Source organism: Alexandromys fortis, unplaced genomic scaffold (assembly GCF_014885135.2).
Source record: "Alexandromys fortis isolate MF-2015 unplaced genomic scaffold, M_Fortis_MF-2015_v1.1 scaffold_115, whole genome shotgun sequence".
Taxonomy (NCBI): Eukaryota; Metazoa; Chordata; class Mammalia; order Rodentia; family Cricetidae; genus Alexandromys; species Alexandromys fortis.
This window is the reverse complement of record NW_026067989.1, coordinates 2,971,202-2,987,298: the sequence shown is the minus strand read 5'-3', so window position 1 is coordinate 2,987,298 and position 16,097 is coordinate 2,971,202. Positions and strand designations below refer to the sequence as shown.

Sequence of the window (16,097 nt, the reverse complement as noted above, 5' to 3'; positions counted from 1 at the left end):
CTTTCTTTCTTTCTTTCTTTCTTTCTTTCTTTCTTTCTTTCTTTCTTTCTTTCTTTCTTTCTTCTTTTTGAGACAGGGTCTTCTGTATCCCAGACTGACTACCAGCTTACTGTATAGCTAAGGATAACTTTGACTTCATGATCCTCCTGCCTCCATATAAGATTATAGGTGTGAAGTACCACATCCGGTGTTCGTTTTTTGTTTGTTTGTTTTGTTTTTTAGATAGGTCTTGCCCCATCCTCTGGTCCCAGCATCCCTAGTGATAGGAAAAACTTATGCACCACTATTCCCAAGTCCATCAAATTAGTTTTATTTTCTGATATGTGTTTTTTTCTTCACAATATACATACCAAATGTTAGTCAACAATAAAAGTTAAATGCTCTTTGAAAAAACTTTCCTACCTACCAAGAACTGAGACAGACCCAACGGCTCTTTGGGGCACCTGAAATCACAAGCTGTTCTTACCTGTTTAATTCTTTATTAAAGTGATCTCAGGTGTTACTCTTTCTAAAACCACCAATGACCTGGAATTCCCCTCCTCTCCTCATTTGGAATTTGGCATATCCCTGTATTCATTGGTATCCATCCCATTATATTGGTGTAGGAGGTCCTTCTGTTTGTGTATTGCTTTCATTGATTAATGAATAAAGAAACTGCCTTGGCCTAGTTGATAGGGCAGAACTTAGGTAAGCGGAGAAGAGAGAACTGAATTCTGGGAGGAAGAAAGCAGAGTCAGGAGAAGCAATGGATCCTCTTTCTCAGTCGGACGCTAGTTAGAATCTTACTGATAAGCCACAGCCATGTGGCGATACATAGATTAATAGAAACGGGCTAAATCAAGATGTAAGAGTTAGCCAATAAGAAGTTAGAGCTAATGGGCCAGGCAGTGTTTAAATTAATACAGTTTCTGTGTGGTTATTTTGGGGTGTAAGCTAGCTGGGCGGCTGGGATGAACAAGCAGGCCCTCCCTTCCTACTTTATATGACACTCATTCCTTTACAATTCTCTCCTTTCTAGGTCACATAAATCTTTAGGCGCCACTAGGGGAACCTCAACAACTTGTACCCACTCAGTAAATACTACCCTTAGGCTGAACTTAATCGTCATGCCGCCAACAGTATGAGCAAGAGGGTTGGACAAACACTCTCAGTGGCTTGAAATAAGAGGCCATCTCAGGGAATGGCTGGAGAGGAATGGATCGGATTGGCATATTTATGCCCATTACAGGCAGGACAGAAAATGTCACTGCCAAACTTTCAATTCCAAAAGACTTGTTATATTGAACAGAGCATGTGTCCCCAGGAGTGAGCTCTCCTTCTATCCTAGCTCCACATGGTTCATTTTCCGTTATCTTTCACCTTGACCCAATTTACCAAGCTCCTCTTTCTGGTTTCCTTAAGAAAGAAGGTGAATGCCCATGACAGGGGAAGAACATGTGTTTACTTCTTCAAACAGACAAGGTCTAAGAAGGAACTATCAACCTGTGAACATCAAACACTTCTTGCAAAGAGACAAAGATACTACATGGAAAGCATAGTGTTCTGTATGCAGTACATGGCTCTTTCCAGTCTCCTGTTTCTGCAGACACCAGAGCAGAAGTCATAATAAAAGAAAAAAACCACTTGCCTTTCTCCTCCTTTTTGCTATGTTGGTAATGGAACCCAGAGCTTTGCAAATGCCAGTCTAGGGTTCTACCATAAAGCTATACTTTCCAGTTCCCAAACCAACCCTTTGTTTGTTTGTTTTTTGAGACAGGGTTTCTCTGTAGCTTTAAGCCTGTCCTGGAACTCACCCTGTAGACCTGGCTGGCCTCTAACTCACAGAGATCCTCCTGCCTCTGCCTCCTGAGTTCTAGGATTAAAGGCGTGCGCCGCCGCCACCACCACCTGGCTCCAATCCTTTTTGTAAAGATGAGTTTGGCTCAAGTTTTTCATGGACGCACTGCTTGTGCCCAAGCCTGGAGCAACAGTGACCTATGGTCTAGACAGGTTTCCAACTGTGGTATGAGAGGACACCGCTAACACTGCACATGGTACAGATGGTGGAGGAAGTCGAAATACTCAATGGCTTTGCATCCAGAGGCTTGACCTGGCTCTCCAGGGAGGCCTTGAATGCATTCTCCAGTCTTCAGAAGATTAACAGAGAATTCAGAGTCTCTTTGTATCTGTCTTCTGAAGAAAAGATCGGGAAGGAATAAACTGAGGCGCCTTTGAATCCCGTATTTGAAGTTACTAAAGTTGAGGACATAAGATTTTTAAATATGGGAAGTTGTACTCGATGCAGTAATCTTAAGAGCAGAACTACAGCCTGGTCTGCGTAGTGCATAGCAAGTTCCAGGCCAGCCAGGAATACTTAGTGAGATGACCACCCCACCCCCCTAAGAAAAAAGAGTTCAAATCATGTTCAGTTACATGGTGAGTTGGAGACCAGCCTGGGCAACATGAGACCCTGTCTCAAAAAAAAAAAAAAAATTGCAAAACAACAACAAAATCCAACCTTTAATGGGAACCAAGTCAAATATCTATCAACAGTAGAATGGATTTAATGTTTTGGTATGTTTATAGATGGAATTATTTTTTTCAAGTTGAATAAAACAAGTCAGACTTTTAGAAGTGAATGCTGTTGTGATTTCAGTTATATAAAGTTGGGAATGGGCAAAGATAGGGTAGGTAGAATACATGTGCTACAAACTGGGCTCAATTCCCAGCATCAAAACAAAGGCAAACAACAATAAACGCTTCAATCAGAACTACCTAGCTCATTGCCAGTCAGGACACTGGCTCGGTATGAAGCAGAAGTGACTAGGGAACCCCTAGGGTACGCTGAGAAGCTGTTTTCAGATCTGGGTGCCGGCTGTGGGGTCTCACTGTGAAAACTCTCCTTAACTATATACTTATGGGCTCATTTTTGCTGAATTGTGTTAAACATAATTGGTGGATTGCTTTAAAAGTGGTACCAGGCAGGGCAGAGTTCTCTGAGAAGGGCACAGAGCAGTAGACATGATCATAGCTGTCTCATTAGAGATGTGTTCTAATGGAATTCCTTTCTCCCTAGATTTGTGGTTCTCAATTTGTGGGTCGTGACCCTCAAAGACCAATGAAAAACACAGATATTTTAATTACAATTCATAACAATAGCAAAATTACAGTTATGAAGTAGCAGCTAAAATAACTTCATGGTTGGGGGGTCACTATGATATGAGAAACTACATTAAAAGGTCACAGCACTAGGAAGGTTAAGAACCACTGTGCTTGAAGTCACTGTTCTCTCTTGCATTCTGGATCTTCAAGGGACAAGAGCAGGGGTTTTGATGTCACTGCCCTTTCATTGCTACTGTGAAGCCCAGTCTTTCAGGCCAGGTCAATGGCAGAGGCAACTGCTATATTCTAAGAGTACAAACTAGAGCTGGCCAAGGAAGTTTTAAACTCCTGGCTGATCCTGGGGCAGGGTGAGAAGAGAGGAGCTACAGGACAACAGACATTACCCAGGGGCACCAGCAAGGTGGCAGCTGGAGCAATGTCCCTCACTGACTGTGTCTAACCAGGATCCTTAGGAGTCCTGAAAACACAGTCTGAGCTCAAAGCTGTATTTTGGATCCCTCTTCTCTGCCTGAGGACAGAGGAATATGTAGACTGTCAGCTCAAAATGATGGGTCTGGGGAAGGTGAAAGTGTAGCGTGCACCCACTCCAGTCCCAGAGGATATGGCCCAACACAGACACCTTTCACTCAGAGGGATGTAGTGCAAAAGCTTGTTAGGTTCCCATACTCCCCAGCCTTTGGAAGGACAGAGAGAGAAGAAACTGGGAACAGCACGCAGAGAGGACTGACCATCAGGAATAATCCTGCCATCTTCTTTTTGATAGACTATGGAAGTAGATTTAATCTGCTCTTAATCTACAAGCAAAGAATCCCAACAGCCCAGACCTCAGGACTCGTGGAAGAAACACAGATGGAGACAGAAGGGAAGGGACTCAGCCCCTTTTTTGTAGCCAGGGAGGAAGTTTAAGGTTGACCACACATTTTCTTCTCTCTTTCTCTTGGCTTTTTTGAGTCAGGGTATCTCTGTAGCTTTGGAGCCTGTCCTAAAACTCACTCTATAGACCAGGCTGGTCTTGAACTCACAGAGATCCTCCTGCCTCTGCCTCTTGAGTGCTGGGATTAAAGGTTTGCACCACCACCAGCCAGCTACCACACATTTTCAGTTTTATCCCCTCTTACCTCCCTCCCTCGTTCCCTTCTTTCTTTTCTCTCTCTCTCTCTCTCTCTCTCTCTCTCTCTCTCTCTCTCTCTCTCTCTCTCTCTCTCTCTTTCTCTCTTTCCTTTCCTTTCCCTTCCCTTCCCCTTCCTTCCTTCCTTCCTTCCTTCCTTCCTTCCTTCCTTCCTTCCTTCCTTCCTTCCGACAAGCTCTCACTAAGTTATCTAAGTTGACCTTGAACTCACTATATAGCCCAAACTGACCTGGGATGTGCAATCCTCCTGCCTCAGCCTCCCTAGTGCTAGGACTACAGGTGTTCATGCTGGCTCAGCATAGCTCCCCTTTCTTGTTCACTAGTACAGGGGGTGCATCTTATGCTTGTGACTGGCCATCTTACAAACACTTAGAATCATCACAGGGCTGTTTCAGGCTGTTGGCCACCTATTCCTCCACAGTTAAGGATTATATGCCGTATGCCAGCCACCACTCTTGGTCCCGAAATCTAGTAGAAGGAGCAAAACCCATGCTCTCATGGAAGCTGGCTCTTCTAGTGTCTGGAGGTAGACGACGATTAAGTAGGCAAATAGATACACAAATCCCTCAGTACTAGTTCAAGGACCCTGACAATACCCAAATTTGTGGATGCTGAGTTTTCTTTTATAAAATGGAATCGTATTTGCTAATAACCTACACATATCCTCCTATAAGCGAGGCATAGTAGTATATACATATAAACATTTGAGAGTCTGAGCCAGGAGGATCACGGGTTTGGAGGTCACTTTAGAGCTGCCTAGGAAGACTGGTTCAAACAAACAAACAAAATTATCTCTGGATTATCTTTAATACCTAATACAATGTACTCCAGCTTCAGCAGGAGGCCTGTCTCAAATTAAAAAAAAAAAGGTGCCAAGCAATAGGCGAAGACACCCAGAGTTGACTTTTGGCCTATATAAGTGTGCCAGCACCTGCTCACACACACACGGTCTACAGGTGTGCCAGCACACCATCTCTCTCTCTCTCTCTCTCTCTCTCTCTCTCTCTCTCTCTCTCTTTCTCTCTCTCTCTCTCACACACACACATACACATAGTTTTTATATTTGTTTTTGCTCTTTTTCTCACACACACACATATGGGGTTGGGGTGGGCTGGTGAGAACATGGACCTCCTTCCATCTGGAATGGCGGTAACAGCGGCACAAGAGCCTTTCCAGTGCCTGTGCCTCCTTTGCTGCCGACAGAACCCAGAGGTGTTTATCTGCAACAGCACAGGGTACAGAGCTCTCCTCTGTTCCAATGACAACACTTGCTGGTCCCATTTGCATGAGTAAAGAAATGTCTATGCAATGAAACCCTACATTTTAAACATTTTGCTCTTGTTCTACAACACAGTTGTTTTTTCCCTACAACATCTTATTGACTTTAATACATTTAAAATGTTATTCTGAAAAGGAGTACAGGACAGAAGAAAACAGTAAGACTGCAAGAGCGGTTCAGAATTAACCCAGGAGTAACCAAACGAGCTAGTAAGTAAAGGTTCCCTGCCTAGGGAACTAGCTTGGTATTTATTATTTATTTACTTATTGGATTTTCAAGACAGGGTTTCTCCGTATCTTTTTTTTTTTGGTTCCTGTCCTGGAACTAGCTCTTGTAGACCAGGCTGGCCTCGAACTCACAGAGATCCTCCCGAGTGCTAGGATTAAAGGCGCGTGCCACCACCGCCCGGCTCTAGCTTGGTATTTAACTGCAGCTTCCATTAACAGAAGTTCAGGCATTTTGCAATGGCTATGGCTGGGATCTGAGAGGCCCCAGCAGACTCAAGCTTGTTGAGAAGGATGTCAGAGGAAGGTGACAGGGTGTGTCTGGGCAGCCTTAGGAAGTAGAGTAGTAATCTCCAAGGAGGGGTGGGGCTGTTAGCTATCTCTCTCCTCCTCCTCTCCCTCCCTCCCTTTCTCTCCCCATCCCTCTTTTGTTTTCTTTGTCTTCCCTCTCTCCCTCCTGTTCAAAGTTGAATATGAACTTTGGGTCCTCCTGCCTCGGCCTCTAAACTCTCAGGATCACAGGTATGTGAGCTCGACCACTTCCCTCTATAGCAGTTAAGACAACTCCAGGTTGAGTTCTGGCCTTGTGCTCATGGCTACGTTCTGCCTTAATTCTGGAAACAATTCAAAGTCTCCTTTTCTACCTTCTCATCGCCCAACTCTCCTGATACCTCCATTGGGGAAAATGAAAAAAATTAAAAGCAGTCACTGCTTCTAAAAACCTTTCTGCCTGAGCATCATTGGTTTGATGCTTTAGCCACATCATCAGTTTCCACGTCAGCAGAACAAGAGTCACAATGGACCGCTGCCTTTTAGAGTCATTATGAAGTCATGGGCTGGCAGCTACAAACTCCTGATAAGCACAGCCTATATACACTGTTAAGGACAATTTACCTTGCTTCTTCTCTTAAATAATCAATAATCCTCTCGAAACCCAACCTGGCCTCAAACTCCTGATCTTCCTTGCTTCACCCTCCTCCCCCTCCCAATCTGAGGATTACAAATGCTTGCCACTATGGCTAGATAACATCAAATAATGCTTCAAAAGGCAAGCAACGTAACCCTAAAAATGAGCAAATTCAGTGTCAATGAACAAAGTACCCAAGGATATGAGTGTGAACTAAAATATTCTGGTAATTTTGGTCATTCTTTTTGTTTTTGTTTGTTTCTCTGATTAAGGCAGGGCCTATCTATTATGTAGCTCTAGCTGTCTTGAAACTTGCTATGTAGACCAGATTGACCTCGAACTCACAGAGATCTGCCTGCTTCTGCTTCTGCTAGGACTAAAGGTATGCATTACCACAACGGACCCTGCCCAGCACTTTTGGTCATTCTTAAATTTAGAAAGGAAAAGAGGAAAAGAGCTATCAGGGCTGGGAGTGTAGACCACTAGAGTAAGACATTCTTAGCGAGCACTGTGGATAAACACAGGCAATGCTAGTGATTAAATGCACGTCCGCTCTCTCACCCTGTTATCTGCTGAGGTCAAGGAACAAGATCTTGATGGCTTACAACCCACCACTCCCCAGACGTCAACAGCCTCTGTGACTGACACTCAGGGGAAGTGTTCCCTTCACTCTGTGTCTGTCACCTGCAGAGCTTGGGGTCTGTCTCCCAGCATTGCATTTCCTGGACGTGGAAGAAACCGACGTCACTAAAATCCTCGTCCTTATCAGCCTGGACTCCAATTCTGCTTAAGTATAACAGTGCAAAGGGCAACCCGGGGCTAAAGTCCCAAGAAGAGCCTTTGAATGACTCTGGATCTGAGACAGAAAAAAAAAAATCTGTAACTGAAAACTACAGTGCACTGTGTGTGTGTGTCAAGTTCCTGGGTGAGAACAGCTTAAGTAATTTTCACACTGGGGTATAAAGAGAGCTCCGAAGCCAAGAAGCATGGAGGAACACCAAGCCTAGCCCCGTAGAGAAGGGCGGGAAGTGGAGGACACCTAGAACGTGCCCCGCAAAGGCGAATGCAGCTCCTCCGGAGAAGCATGGCCCCTGCAGGACCACCTTCTCCTTAACCCAGTACCTGCCTCTCTTAGGATGCCGTTTTCTCTCCCTCAGTCTTAGGCAGAAAACAAGTCAGGCTGGTTTGAAACTTGCCTGGGCAACCAAAGTCACCTGGTTCGCCTGCCTGGCCTGTGACTTGTAAGCAGAACCCACACCACAAATCTTAAACTTCGTTCTATTCCAGGCAGTCTCAACCGGGGGAAAAGCGGGGGAAACCTGACCATGAGTCTGTTTCCTAAGCACCGATTGCTGTGTCATTTTGGGGCAACGACATTCTGCTTTTCTATGCCAACAACAAAGGCTATATCAAAGAGCTAAAAGACTTGACCTTCAACCTGCTACCCCACCTTTGATCCCGACACCCCCATTTTCCGGATCAAAACCAGCCCCTCCCACATGTTCAAAAAGTATGCAGCGTGCCAAACTGGCACACGCTCTTGCCTCCCATTTCATGCATTTCAAGCATAGTCTCATTCACTTCCAAACCCCTGCCCTGGATGGTTTTCCAGGTTAAATAGCTATGTAGTTCTGGGGATTTTCTGACCTGAGAACGCAAAATGGGTCCATCCTCTTTAGCTGCTCCCCTTTAAACCTCCTGGAGACTGACAGGGCTATACTGAGTCCTACTTCGTGCACGGAGGATCCGCTGTGTTACTCTGTCCATCATTGTGACATGGCACCGACAATTCTAGGTTTCCCGGTTCTGGTGCCAGGAGGAATCGAGAAGGTATAAAGTTCAAGTGCCTTCAAAGCAATTAAAATAAACAAGCAGACAAGGAGCTTCTAAGCCACTCCCACCTCCTACAGAGAATGTCACTTAGTATTGTCACCACACTTCCAGTTCCCAAACGTTGAAGGAGCGATGGGATGCCAGCCCTCTTCATTTACCAGCTTCCCGGTCCCCCAATCCGCACCCAGCACCTAACGTCGACTTTCATCACCTGTGGATTTCGGAAGGTTCCAGGCCTTTTCCCAGGCTGATATCTGTCTGTACCATCTCCCGTTTCAGTTCTCCGATCTCGGAGGCGATCGTGTCGATAAGCTATTCAAAGACAAAAATAGCATGACGTCAGGAAGTAAAGAGGCAGGCAGTGTTCCTAAAGCCATGGAGCTCCTGCCCTCAACAAATGAACCCCCCCACCCCGGTTTTAAATCTTGGCTCTGTGAATTTCCTCTAAACAGAGGAAATAAAGGGGGAGGGACCAACCCCCCTTAAAAAAGAGGAAGAACTTGGGTTTTGGTATTGGGAAAGAGCTTGGGTTTCAGTATTGTAATAAGGAAAAGATTCTGATGCCTAATTTTGTTGCTCAACATAAATACAGAAGATAAATAAATGCTACACGAACCAGGCTTCCAAATTCATTTTTGTCAAAAGAAATATTTCAAGGGATTCTCTGCATTAAAGGTTTGCAAACAAAACCTTGGAGTAGTGGTCCCATGAAATTCCAACATTCAGAAGGCGGAGGCAGGAGGATTGTTGTTGGTTTGAGGCCAGCCCAGACTACATAGTGAGTTCCAAATAAGCCAGGGCCACAGAGTGAGATCCTGTCACAGAAGTGTCCAAAAGGGCCAGGAGATATCTCAGTAGCAAAGCGCATGCCTTGTATACACAAGGCCCTGGGTTTGATTCCCGGCACTGCACACACTAGGCACAGTGGTGGCACAGGCATCTCAGGACTCAGGAAGGAGGGGGCTGAAAGATCAGGAGGGAAACTCATCCTCAGATCTAGAGCAGATTCAAAGCCAGCTGGGATACATGAGATCCTGTATGAGACAAACAAGATTTGGGTCATGTAAACAAACCCATTTTAACGATGCACTAGCTAGGCTAATGGTGCATGCCTGCCAGCCGAGCACTTAAGAGACAGAAGCAGGAGGTTCAACAGAAAAGTTCAAGGCCAGCCTTAGCTAAATGGTGAGTTTGAGGTCAGCCCAAGCTACATGTGTCCCTTTCCCAAGAAACCCAAATAGCCAGTTGTGGTAGCATACCCCTTTCAGACCCAGCACTCAGGAGGCAGAGGCAGGTGGATCTCTGTGAGTTGAAAGTCATTCTGGTCTACATAATGAGTTCTAGATAAGTCAGGGCTACACAGGGAGACCTTGTTTCGGAAACAAGCAAGCAAGCAAACAAACAATAAAAAATATTACAAGGCACGGTGGCACACAACTATAATCCCTGTATACTCAGGAGGCTGAAAGGGGTATTGTAGAATATTTAACTACGTAAAGATGTGTTACATTTATGTTGTGGAATATTATTTTAGTTATGTAAATGTGTGTTACATTTGTTTATGCTGCATTTGTTTAACAACGTAAAGATGTGTTGCTTTGCCTGCCTAAGACACTTGATCAGTTTAACAAAAAGCTGAATAGTCAATACCTAGGCAGTAGCAGGATAGGTGGGGCTGATGGGCAGAGAGAAGAAGTAGGAGGAGGAACCTAGGCTTGAGAGGAGAGGGAGAAAGAAAGGGAGATGCTCTGGGCCAGACAGCCAGGCAGCCATCAGTCAGCAAGATATGGAGTAGAACATACAGAATGAAAGAAGGGTAAAAAAAAAAAAAACAAACAAACAAAAAAAAAACACCCAAGGCAAAATGTAGACGAAGAGAAACAGGTTGAACTAAGTTATAAGAGCTAGTGGGACAGGCATACAATAAGGCTGAGCATTCATAATTGATAATAAATCTCTGTGTCGCCATTTGGGAACTGGTAGTCTGAGAAAGCCGGCTACAGAATATAAAGAATTTGAAACAAGTCTGAGCTACATAATGAGACACTGGTTCAAAAAGAAGCAAAAAATTAAATAACGCAATACTTACAAATTAAAATTTTGTGTGGTTCTAGGGATCAATCTCACACACACTCTATGTAAATATTCTACCAGAGCTACATCTCCAGCATTGATGGATTGACTGACAGGTCACTGAGAGAGCCAGGCTCTGCCAGTATCCCAGGCTGGCCGTGAACTCACTACTTACAGCAGTTTGGCCTTGAGATCCTCCTGCTTCAGCTCCTCTTTCTTACTGAAGTTTTTGTTTTGGTACTTTGAGAAAGGACTTTGCTATGTAGTTCAGGATGGCCTGGAACTCAAGGCAATTCTCCTGCCTCAGCCTCCTGAGCCCTGGGATTATAGGCATGTGCTACTATGCCAAGTAATTTAGCTTTTTAAATTTTTTCACCCATCAGGCTCCCCCACCAGCAAATGTATCACTGAGAGCTGTTCCTTCCTCCCTGAAGTATCCTATGGATTGGGCATTGGGAGATATTCACATTGTTCTTTGATAAATTTGCACTTATTTTTAATTCTTAAAAGCTTTCATTCTAATATCTTACATTTGGTTCTTCCTAAATTCATCCTTTGAGGACAGAGATAACCCATTAACCAATTTCAGGGACCCACGTTAAAACTACCAAGAGCTCTTGCATAAACCCGATGCTATTAACTAAAGTTTCTACAACTTACACAACCCCAAACCCGAGTGCCAATCTAGGAGTCTGAATGTCTTTGCTGAAGCTCCACCACGCTGAGGCTATGATCCAGAGAGGACTGGATGCTGAGGCTGTGGTTCAGAGAGGCTATGGTCCAGAGAGGCCTGGATGCTGAGGCTATGGTCTAGAGAGGCCTGGATGCTGAGGCTATGGTCCAGAGAGGCCTGGATGCTGAGGCTATGGTCCAGAGAGGCCTGGATGCTGAGGCTATGGTCTAGAGAGGCCTGGATGCTGAGGCTATGGTCTAGAGAGAACTGGATGTTGAAGCATCTGCAAATCTGGTCCTTGAGTGTGGCTTCTTACCACTCTGGTCACACAGGAATTCTGCAGACTCTAGGGAAGAGGGCAGCAGTGTCTGTTATCTGGTGTAGTCAGAGGGTCAAGTGGGACAACAGGCTGTTGGCAAGACAATGATTCTTACTCCCAAACCCAAATTTTTGAGACAGAGTTTCTCAGCATAGCCCTGGCTATCTTGGAACTCACTCTGTAGACCAGGCTGGCCTTGAACTCGGAGAATGGCTCGCCTCTGCCTCCCAAGTGCCCGGATTAAAGGAATGTGCCACTGCCCGGCTTAGCATCTTCATTTTCTTTCCCCTGCAGGACTATGTCACAAGGCTCAGTACAAAGTGGTGATGCATATCTATTCAGAAGCCGGGAGAATGGCTGGGACTGTGACACTTGCCTAGTCACATCTGAGACCCTGGGTTTGCCCCCTCAGCATGCAAAAAAGTATAAATTAAACGAACTGGGGGAAAATTGTTGCTGGCATGGCTGGGTACTTGGGCCAGGAGGCCAGAGGGGGTGGGGTCATGGTAATCACAGGAGGAGAGAGGAAGGCAGGCCAGGGCTTGTGTCCTTGGTCCTCTCCCTCATTCTAGGACTCAGAAACCTGGTCCCCGTGGGGTATTCACCTGGGTGATATTGCATGTGCATGACATCCCCGCCCAGAGTGAGAAAATAACTGATGAGGGCTCAGTTTCCCCCCCAGACCTTTGAGATCCCAGCCGTGCACTCAGGTCCTGGGCAGGAGTGTGCACCACTCTCTGTAATCATCCTGCAGTTTCCCAGCAGGCAGAACCTCATCCGCATTAACTAGTGCCATTGGGTTCCGAGGAGGTCTGCAGCTGGGCAGTGTAGAGCAGTGGTAACTGGACCATCTGGGGACTCGGGCGGGGGGCAGCCTTCAAATCTCATCTCCTCTTCCTCTGCGGGCAGGGTCACCTTGAGCCAATCACAAGTTGCAGTATGGTGGTCTTATTCTTAAGACTCTCGAGGATGAAGTTATGAGAAGGATGACCGGAGGACCAAATACTGCCACTGGTGCCTAAGTGTTCTCCACCCTCCTCCTATATATACACACACACGTATGTATGTATGTATGTATGTATGTATGTATGTATGTTTACATATATATGTGTGTGTATTGCCTCTTATTTCTAGCAATCAAGATTATAGAAAGCTAATGCCAAGCGACACTTAAGGGAGACACATTCATTACTCAGCCCTGATCACCAACAGCAAGGACCTGGGGCAGGGGCATCTCTGTCTCTCATCTACTCGGCACCCGTTTTTTTCTAATGGGAAGGAAAGTCATTGTATGTGATCCTGTTTACACAGGAGGGAGGAGGGAAAAGGGAGGAACCCCAAATCTTTTCTTCTTTTAGGGTTAGATAAAAGGAGAATAATTCTCTTGAAGGTCAAGTAAAAATAAAACAAGAAAGTGCTTGGAGAGCAAGGCTGAACATGCCTGGTATCACTCAGGAATGTTATCAGCGTCTGAGAAGGGATGTGCAGCTGATAGGGCAAAGGCTGGAAACCCAGGGTGTGGGAAAAGTCAGGCGCTTGGCTCCTAGCTTCAGAACTTCTTCTATACCCCAATTCATCAACTTGGCCTTGGAGCCTGGTGGGCTTCTGCATTCTGGGAATCGACCCATGTGGGAACAGACTTACTGCAGGACCTGAGAAATCACATGACCCAAACAATTCCCTCCCCTGTCTGATTCGGCTGACCTGGAGTTGCTTCGTGGGTCTGGTGGGTGCATCCCACGTCTGGGGTTTTCCAAAGCAGACTCTGAAAATGCTGGACCTCCTTCATACTTGCAAACAACCTTTGCTACCGGAACTACTATCTCCAGGGAATAAAGGTAGCCCAGGGCTGCCACCTTCATTTGTAGAGATGTTTTTGTTGCTATTGTTTTGAGACGTCTCCTATAACCTATGCTGGCCTCAAACCCACTATATAGCCAAGGTTGGCCTTGAACTTCTGATCTTCCCCCGCTTCTGGGTACCAGAATTATAAACACGTGACACTATGGTCAGCTCTTTTCTTTGTTTTTGTTTTGCTTGAGACAAGGTTTCACTTGTATCCCAACCTGACCTGGAATGATGTAGCTCAGACTGGCCTCAAACTTGAGGCAAACCTCCTGTCTCAGCCCTCTGAGTGCTGTGATTATAGAAGCTGGAGACAATGCCCAGCTGGATCATCCTTGAATGTTATTACTCGGTGTTTTTCACCCGGAGGAATGAATCATACTGATGTGTATCATAGCTTACTAATGTTATGTTGTGAGATTTATCAAATGGAACCTGGCAGGAATCACCGAGATGTGAAGAAATACCACCATCTTAAGTTTCCTTTTGCTTCTTTCTCTGTTTTCAGAAGGGACATGCTATAACTCTAGTTGGTCTAATGTTTGCTGTGTGGCTCAAGCTGGTATGGAACCCGTGTCAATCCTCCTGCCTCAGTGTCTTCACTGTTATCATGCAGTGTGTATGCCAGGCTAGCTGGGCCACAAACATGTGGAGGTTCTCTTGTCTCTGTCTCCCATCTCACCATAAGCAAACTGTGGTTTCAAGTGTGGGCAACTGCACCAGACTCTAACATGGGTTCCGGGATCTAAACTCCAGTAACTCAAGCTTGCCGAACAAGTGCTTTCTCCACTGAACCATCGCCCCAGCCACGTATCCAATTTTAACTTAAACCCTTCTGACTCTGGTTATCAAATGCACTGAGGTAAGCACTTCCCTCTCCCAACATCCAATTTTAATATGATTTATTCATACTTGGCCTGGACCTAGATATGGAGGCTGGCCTGGGACTAGATCAGGATGTCCTCAGACTCATAGAGATCTGCCTGCCTCTTCCTCCTGAGGGCTGGGATTAAAGGGGTGCACCATATGTATACCCAATATCTAATTCTCAAACTTCGTGCAATCTAATGATGAGATCCTTTTTTTTTTTTTTTCCTGTGGTTTGTTGGTTCCAAGTATATTTTTGTTATCTATTTGTAATTCTCTTTGCTTGTTCATGTATCTGTTGCTCAGTTGGGGCGTTTCTTTACTTTTCTTGTTAAGTTATACAAAGGTGTGAGTTGAATCCATTGTCCCATATATTTCAAGTACGTTCTCAGATTATTTTAAATTAATGCTTTTCTCAAACCTTTAACGATGATAGAATCAGTACTGGGGCTTGAACCCAGGGCCATGTACATGGTAGCCAAGCACTCTAGCACCGAGCTCTAGCTTATCCCTAATATTATCTGTCTGCCTATCTTTTTTTTAAAAATATTTATTATTTATTATGTATACAATATTCTTTCTCTGTGTATGCTTGCAGGCCAGAAGAGGGCACCAGACCTCATTACAGATGGTTGTGAGCCACCATGTGGTTGCTGGGAATTGAACTCAGGACCTTTGGAAGAGCAGGCAATGCTCTTAACCGCTGAGCCATCTCTCCAGCCCCCCTGACTGTCTATCTTTATCAGTCAGTCAGTCTGTCTGTCTGTCTTCCTGTCTGTTTGACTGCCTGCCTGTCTGTCTTAGACAGGATCTTACTACGTAGCCCCACCAGGCCTGGAATTTGATACGAATGCGGACCTTTAACTCATAGATATTCACCTGCTTCAGGCTCCCAAGTGTTGGTATTAAAGGTATGTACCACCACACCCAACCTTTATACATGAAGAAAAAGGAGGAAGAAGAAAGGGAAGAAGAGGAAAGAGGAAGAGGAGGAAGAGGAAGAAAGGAAGGAAGGAGGGAAGAAAGAAAGAAAGAAAGAAAGAAAGAAAGAAAGAAAGAAAGAAAGGAAGGAAGAGCGAACTTCAAGACAAGGCCTTACCAAATTGCCTAGGTTGCCCTGTCACTCTGTCACCCAGGCAAGACCTTGGACTACTAAGTCCTGCCTCACCCTCCCAAGTAATGAGGTGTACATATACTACCAGGCTAGAAGGTAGAATAAAAACCATTCAAATTTGCATTATGGTTGTTGCTTTTCTTGAAGTAGTATGGAGTACATATATTTTCTACTTAGACTTATCTATGAGTTTGCTTATTTACATACATTTCTTTGTTTTTCATTCCTCTGGAATTTAATTTTGTGTGTGACATAAAATCAGGACTTTGCCTGGGCTACACAGCAAGACTCTGTCTTAAGAAACTAAACAAAACCATTCCGAAATTAACAAAGAAAATAAAAATATTGTCAAACCCACAACCTTAAGCCACCATTCTCTCCCCTGAGGTGACTACATCTGTTCTACAAAATTAAGCCACAGAAAATTAAGGACGCAATGTCCCTTATATGTGATGGTACCGTAAGTTATTGATGAACCAGGTGTCCATTACTTCAGTAGGTTAGATCTTCCTCAGATCTGAGAATCCCTTTGAAGACCAGATGCTGGTAGCTCTGTTGAAGTCCTGCCCTTACACCACTGAAGCCTCTCACACCTCGGGAGAATACTCAGGAAAAGGCCTTGCCCTCCAAGCCAGCCCATATCTCATTATAGGAGACATTTTGCTGCTGGAACCTGTTTTGTCTGTTGCACAAAGACCAAGAAAGACTTCAACCAGCTAGTGATGAAGTATC

At 45.0% G+C, this 16,097-nt stretch overlaps 1 protein-coding gene across 5 annotated transcripts in view; it reads right to left on the bottom strand.

The window, feature by feature from the left end:
• Positions 1-16,097, bottom strand: part of Rin2 (Ras and Rab interactor 2) — a 171,016-nt gene that overhangs the window by 51,550 nt on the left and 103,369 nt on the right. For 4 of the 5 annotated variants that reach the window (XM_050159577.1, XM_050159579.1, XM_050159578.1 and 1 more), the window contains one exon: positions 8,686-8,786. In XM_050159577.1, coding sequence (XP_050015534.1) covers positions 8,686-8,786 — 101 coding nt within the window. Of the gene's footprint in view, positions 1-8,288; positions 8,448-8,685; positions 8,787-16,097 lie in introns of all 5 variants that reach the window. The other variant, XM_050159581.1, reaches the window with a different exon arrangement.